Source organism: Pollicipes pollicipes, unplaced genomic scaffold (genome assembly GCF_011947565.3).
Source record: "Pollicipes pollicipes isolate AB1234 unplaced genomic scaffold, Ppol_2.1 Scaffold_2555;HRSCAF=2994_pilon_pilon_pilon, whole genome shotgun sequence".
Classification (NCBI taxonomy): Eukaryota; Metazoa; Arthropoda; class Thecostraca; order Pollicipedomorpha; family Pollicipedidae; genus Pollicipes; species Pollicipes pollicipes.
The window spans coordinates 46,169,816-46,177,254 of record NW_023596136.1 but is presented as its reverse complement, the minus strand read 5'-3'; the positions used below and the strand labels follow the sequence as shown (position 1 = coordinate 46,177,254).

The following is a 7,439-nucleotide window of genomic DNA, read 5'->3' as shown; positions in this document are numbered from 1 at the left end:
ATTTTTGCTTTTTCCTGCCCTGGTAATTGGCTGAAGTGCGCATGCTGAAGGTTTGGTCGGTCGAAAATGTGAAAGTTTCATTCAAACGCACTCACACTAGGTTGCGCCGGACACCCTAAACAAGCAAATAAAGCGGACAAGACAACAGCACGTGGTGCTGTTTGCGTCATGGAAGCTCTCAGTAGGCGTTAAACTTAACTGCATGTGAACGTTCCACTTGACATGCTGAATGGGCAGCTATTTTAAGCCATTCATTTGCACCGGTTTCCGTCATGAATTTGGGAGGACTTCAGCTACCCTGTTTCGGTAAATCACGGGCATCGATCGTCCCAAACACAGCCAACCTACCTGCAGCTGTGACAACACGAGCTCGTGTCTGAACGGCGACCCCCAGGCGCATTGCCGGCATCACCAGGCCCAACCGCCGAAGCCAATTGTAGACCTGACGCGGGCGCACCGGCCAGCTCGCGCCCGCGGGATGACGCGCGGTTGGCAGCGCGCCAGATGCCGGGTCGCGAGACCGAAGCCCGAACCCGAGCACCGCACAATCATTTCCCGGAGCCTTTTGTGACAGCTGATGTAAGATATTGTGTTAGTGGTCATGGCGGTCATATCCGTCCACGATTGAACCACATGCTATGCAATTTTATAAGAATATTTATGAGTACCGGTTTATATTCTAATTATCCGCTTGTCAAACGGACTATCGTAGCCTCATTTGTATGCTGCTGTTGTCATCGTTCCTGTTCACCATACCTGAACGGAAGTTTGCCTCCGGAATGGATGTGCCCTACCGATGTATGGTATAAGGACATGGGCAACTTTTATGCTAAATGGTTTCTCGGCTTGCTTCGCTTACGAACACGTTGCGGACGTGGCATAGACAATTACGGACATCCGTATGGCAACTGATCCCTTACATGGATTAAGCAACCGAGCTTGAGCATGCCTCAGGATGGCTCCCTTTGACATGACGCTATTCAGTTTCCTTCAGTGGTTTGCCTTGCTCTACGTATTATTGCTAACTTGTAATTTGTGCGTCAATGACTTGGAGCAAAACTATGGAACTACGTAAGTTATTCAGTGCATAAGCGAGGGACATATTCAGATAGATAAGACAGCAGTAATAGCCTCGGAGGAAAACTAGGAGAATGGAGATATAGCTGGGTTGATGTTTCTGCAACATGCCTTTGTCGAAACAATACCAGATGTTATTCTGCTGTTGCTTCGATAAAGGCATGTTGCCGAAATATCAACTCAGCTATATCTCCATTCTCCTGGTTGTTCTCCGAGGAATAAGGCTATTACTACTGTCTTATCTACGCAAATCATGTAATGGCCTATGGCAGCTATGCATGACAAAAAGCTAATGAATCAGCCAGGGAAAGCCTGGTATATGCAAATCGTGTATTTTATGTAAGACACTTCGAGGCAGTCCGAGGAAGTCAGGCAAAAAATGCCGTTTATCATGCAGTGGTCCATACAGCAGCAACACACAGCACAACACTCAGTCTCGCACTTCTCCGAATACATATACAGCAGTCAACTTCCTCGCGTCCTGAAAGACAGTGGCGACAGCTAAGGCGCTTAAAGCCTGTCTAAGAAGTGGTGCGAGCCGAAGTATTGAGACCAGCCAACTAAAAAAGACCAGGACGTAGTCAAATCAGGAGAACCACTATCCCTGCCAGCTGCTGGGCAGACGGACTCCGACTAGATGACAGACAATGAAATCCGGCAGCGATGTCTGCAGACGGGAGAGAGCCTTGTGGCGAAGAGCGGAACAAGTTTAGAAGCCGAGCACACCGGACTCCGAGCGAAAATGTAGGGCTCAAAGACGCCATCATCCAAACCCACAGAAATGCACACTCTTCATTCACTTCATGCACAGCACACCCTAGTCTCGCCCCGCACAGTCATGTCACTCCAGCCCCGGACAGTCCGCCCCTCAGGCGTACGCGGGCACCGGCTTGTACGGGCCGTAGGCGGGCTTATAGGCCGGCTTATAGGCCGGCTTGTATGGCTGCGGGTGGTAGGCGGGCTTGGGCGCGTAGGCGGGAGCGTGGTGGGCCTCTCCCTCGTAAGCGACTTCGGCGTTGTAGCCGTAGTCGTCGGCCACGTAGCTGACGATCTGGACCCGGCCGTCCGGCAGGCTGACCTTGTAGGAGCCCTTGGTGGCGTAGCCGTCCCGCTCCTCCTGGTGGCCGAAGTTGGTGCCCGTGTAGTGGTCTGACACGGCGTACCCGAAGGCGTAGGCGGTCGGCTCCTGAAGCGGAGGCGCCGTTGGGAGCGGAACGCGGTACACCGATACACCGTCAGCACACCGGTACACCGGCGGTACACCGGTACGTCGGTCGATCGGCAGACATCCGGCGGTCGTGCGAGCTGAGGCGCCGAGAACTATTGCTCGTCGCCGGACACGAGGGATGGAATAGTTAACGTCGCTATAGTGGATTATGGCACTGCCCCTTTCTCTTTGTATGGAGGGTGGGATAAAAATATCCAAAGTAGGACGCTACACGAACAGTGTGGCCAGGACACTGGATAAGTTATTGGGTGTGGTGCTTAGTTGCATTGCATAAGATAACCACCTAAGTTACATTAATTCCCATACCATGCAATTCAGAGCCGCGCCGTCACGCCATGAGCAATGGCGTTAAAGAATCGGCACCACTAAAATTGCCTTGCAGTTTATGCTGTTAGACCAAGCAGACCATTGCGATATTAAAGAGCGATTATCCAACGCCACGAAACGCCGAACAGGTGAAATATGGCACACGTCTGCGCTTTAGTTCCAGTCGTGACCAGATGGACTGAAATGTGCAATACCAAAAGCGGCTTTATTCTTTGCTTGCCTTCCAATAGGTTTGTGTAAGCCTTCGCCGGCAAATAAGACTAGAGACTCCCCGGAGTCTTACTAAAATGACTTAAGAGCAAATATACATGCACTGCTGAGCTTTTCCACAAATGCGTTTTCAAGATTCGCTTCACCTGTGGAAAATAAAGATCGTGCTGGGACAACCGAAAACATCAAATTTCCGAAAGTGTATCTGTCTTAAGAGGCTTTTCCTGTGTTGAACACCATCATCGTATAGTATTGCCGCCGTTTGTTTCGCTTGCGTGCCATGCTTAGATATCTAGATACTGGGATGGGGTCTCCGCAAGAGAGACAGGGCCATGTGACCTGATGTGACACGTCACAGGTCCCCCCCCCCCGCCACTGACGGGTTGCTATCATTGCATGACCCGGCGTGCCAACGGGCTATGCAGCACCGCTGGCTTCGTCATTGGCATCCGTAGTTTGGCACATGTCCATCAATTTTACCTCATTGACTGGGCTTGACCGATGGGATGTCACTGATAGTGATGCTCAGCAAAACGATGCGGTCTTACACCAGCTATTCACAGTCGTTTGGGTTCGGCTCCGGCGTGTTTAGCTTTCGAGATAGCAGGTTGTGCCAGGGGCCGTCGATTGTTGAAGGGGGAGGGGGGGGGGGAGTGGGGAGATCATTCGGTGAAGCTCAGACCATTGCACCGTGAAAAGAAAGCAAAAATGAGTTAGATGGGCTAGCCTTAGGCTTCTACATCCTAGCTCAAAGCCTATTTTTGGGTGGACCTTTAACCCTCATCCTGATGGGGAAGATGCCGATGTGATCCCCTAGCAGAATGCCTCCTCGACACGTCATGCAATTGCTCACAAATTTTCAAATGCCTGTGGGGTATCCATTGCACGTGTTTTGACACCATAGAACACGCCCTAGGATTTTTATTTTCGGAGCAGTGGTGGTTTTTGCGGAACACCGCACGGCGATCCACAACCTGCACAGGCGGAGGGTGGTAACCGACCCGAGATGCCATTTTCTGGAATTTCTTTTCGAAAGTACAATGCAAAGTCCAAGGATGGACTAGCTGCTCGTCCAAACGAAGTCCAAAAAATCAAGTTGTCTAAAAATTTACAGTTATTTAAACATCATATAACCACTGCCTAAGCTCAATGATCCCAGGCATTACTCGTCTCGCGTCATTCTCTTCCTCGAAAGGCATGAAAAGAAAGAAAATTGATCGTGGATAAGTTATAGGTACCACGACTTTTGTGAAGATATCCACAGTTCCAGGACGACACAAAGAAATCGGTTGCTTAAAATAACCCAAAGATATTCGTCCTTATCCATCCAACTTCCGAATTGGATTGGCACCTTTTGGTATTCCAAAAATTTGGAATCCGATCGGCATCCCTACATCCGACGATGCCGTGAAACGCCCGCAGTGACCGACGTTGTTACCTTAATGGAGCCACGCATCATACAAATATGGTCAATACACATAAAACCATGCTCCACTGTACTGAGAATTAACAAGAAATTCACCTGTTTAGATGTCAAGCCCCAAACAGAAAATACGCATGTTTGGGTTTCAAGCCTTTACAATACATGATATTGTTCATGTGAGGTGCAAAGGTAAAAAAGTTCGATTTCGCCACAATTTGGCAGTTGATCTGGCATAATAGGGTCAATCATTCACCTAAACGCAGATAACTTATTACGAGCCGCCAGACCTTGTTGAGACCAACCGACTGCTCCTTTTTGCCAAGCTCTATCCTTCGGAGTTTGGAAACGACTGGGGATCGCATCCTTCCTCTTCAGTCCGCATTATGAAAACGGTGAATCAGGGCGACTGTCAATCATACAGTGTTATACAGGCTTACCCACCTCAGAGCAGCCGGACATGGCGTGCAACGCCCAATTCTCGAGATCGCGCGAGCGTCCCTCACAGTCCGACACTCCCACTCCGCGATCAACTTACATGACTGTAATCATCGTAATGCTCCGGCTTGTACGCGGGCTTGTAGGCAGGCTTGTAGGCAGGCTTGTAGGCGGGCTTGTAGGCAGGCTTGTAAACAGGCTTGTAGGGCGCCGGCTTGTAGGGGACGGGCTTATAGGGGACGGGTTTGTAGGCTGGTCTATAGGGCCCGTAGGCGGGCTGGTAAGGCCGGCCGCGGTACAAAGTATCCGCGGACACCACTGCCCATAGGGCCAACATCGTGATGCAAATCTGCAAAACAAAGCGGCACGACAAGCATTACAAGCGACCAGTGCTACGTGTGCAATGGAATGTCTTAGCTGGAGCTTTTTGGCCGAAGCGATGACAAGGTAAGACAATCTATGGCTTTTGGGATGATGGTTGTTATCTGCAAAGCAACGCTGTTTCTAAAAAAAAATGCGTGGACGTAGATGCAGTTTTTGGCAGCGGCACGGGCATTCGCACTCAGCTGGAGAGCCAAAATGCATTAAATATTTACCACGGAACAGCATCGGGCGAATACAAAATCTTCCCTCCCGAGTTGGAGGAGCATACGCTGACTTTTATGAAACGGGCTGGTAAGGCCGGCCGCGGTACAAAGTATCCGCGGACACCACTGCCCATAGGGCCAACATCGTGATGCAAATCTGCAAAACTGCAAATGCATATTCTGACTTTTATGAAACTTGGGAAACCGCCATCTCCATTTTCCTCCCCTTCCCTTGGTCGCCGTGTCCTTTATATTTGAAAGGATACATTTAAGATGCCAACATTGCTCAACACAGGACTGCTTCAAGAAAATCCACTGCGTGCCAAAATAATTTAACAGGCTTTCAACAGTCGCAAGTGTGACGGGGTGTCATAGAATGCACTGGGAAGCCCAGATTCTCAAATTAAGTATGCGCTGCACGGTGTCTTTAATGTTTCGTAGCGATTTCTTGGGTGCTTTGGGCATAACATTGGGTCCAGAAGCAAGCGTTGGGGAAAACGACCCACGGCACCCCAAACAGACGCGAAGCTCCAACCATGGCTGCCAGTCTTTTTGTTGCAATTTTCTACGCACGTGAGGCTTGAAACCTCTCGCCAGCGCTTGTCCCGTTTTTGGAAGGGGTTTTAGCCACACAAGAATAAACGATAGCGTTACCGCCGCTCCACGCGTGATGCGCTGCAAAACAAATTGACACCAAAACACGCAGTTACACAAATATAAAGACCCAAAAATTATATATGTACACAAAGCGTGGTTATCACATGTGGGCGCACGCAGCGCGCTCTTCGAAGGCCCAGTTTCAGCCGGCGCTACCAACATTCACACCGCTGCCTGGTCCGGAGACCTCAGTTTAGACCCCCGGCTCTAGTGTTGCCCCGGTTGGGTGCTCGGGTGGCGGCCGCACGCCGCCACCATGTCCTACCTTGGCGAGCATGACTCCGGTGCGTGGTGACCCGTTACTGTGGCGAGGCCTGGCGGCGGTGCGGCTTTATAGTAGGCCCGCCGGGCCGCGCCGCCGGCTGCCGTACCAAGGTGAAGGTCACGCCCGCCCGGCCGCCGGCGTGACCGGCCTGGGTCAGAGGCCGCTGACCCCTGGCCCGCCCCGCCGCTGGTCGCCGCCGGCCGATAAGGCGATCAATGGGCGAGATCAAAGGCGTCGGTAACGTGAGATCGGACCGCGGGGTTCGGCCTTGTGCCGCGCCAGGCCGCGGCGCCCATAGCGCGCCCCCAGTGCGGTAAATCCGAGCAGGCTGGCGCGGGGGTCAGGCTGGCACGGGGGTCACCAAGGATCGCTGGCATCGCGGTTGAGTCAGGCACCCGCCGTGCCTGGCCAGAAGCGTATTGCCGTGGAGCGTCGTGCGTTTCCGAACGAATAACGTCCCCCAATCAAGTGTTGATGACGTGCTCATGGGAGGTTCGCTTCGCGCTTAAGTCGTATGAGCGCAGTTCGGCGCCTTCAGCAGTGCCTGCACGTTTAAAATAGCCCGCGTGATGATGACGTAGTGACTCAATTACAGGTCTGCCGTGCCAGCGATCTCAGCAGTTCGGATGCCTACGAGGATACCTATCACCTACCAGGCACTCAGTGGAACACGGCAGTTGTTTTGGAAGGGCTTGGGCCCGTGTAAAATTTATCTACTCTGGCATGATTATTTTAAAAGAGTAAGGCAAGATAAGAAGTAAGTTCCTATTTATGAAACGTTCGCTGCCGCTTTCCTCCAGGGCCGCGGATACGTCTCTGAGCCTCTCCTCTCGGAAAAGTATTTGTGTTCACATCTCATGTCGATGAGAGTTTTGGTAACAAGAAATTATACCATCATTATCTACCCGATCTTAAACCAGCCCGCAGCTCAAGGGTAGCTTTGCCGCTGTAAAAAAAATGCATCGCCCTGATTTGGGTCACCATGTTGTGCATTGTGGGGGTGATTCGTGAACGGAGCAGGCACTATAAAAGCATGTTTCATGAGTTGCTGAAATCGTTATCATTATATGTAGTGCATACTCTGCAGCGCTTGAGGAACGGCGTTCCATGCAATATCGTCCAGCCGGGAAAGCCGCTCGTAATCAGCGTCTTGGAACGCTTTCTTCTTAAAGAGACTCGCGTAATCATGTAACCGATCATTCACCTGTCTACAGGTAGTCCAAGAGGGAG

The 7,439-nt window shown here is 51.3% G+C and overlaps 1 protein-coding gene across 1 annotated transcript; it reads right to left on the bottom strand.

The window, feature by feature from the left end:
- Positions 1–1,945: 1,945 nt before the first annotated feature.
- On the bottom strand, positions 1,946–4,724 carry LOC119101927 (pro-resilin-like). Its single transcript, XM_037225327.1, has 2 exons — positions 4,707–4,724; positions 1,946–2,263 (listed from the first exon to the last, which is right to left on the bottom strand). Exons 1-2 carry the CDS (start codon positions 4,722–4,724, stop codon positions 1,946–1,948), a joined length of 336 nt encoding a protein of 111 aa, XP_037081222.1.
- Between the last annotated feature and the right edge of the window lie 2,715 nt (positions 4,725–7,439).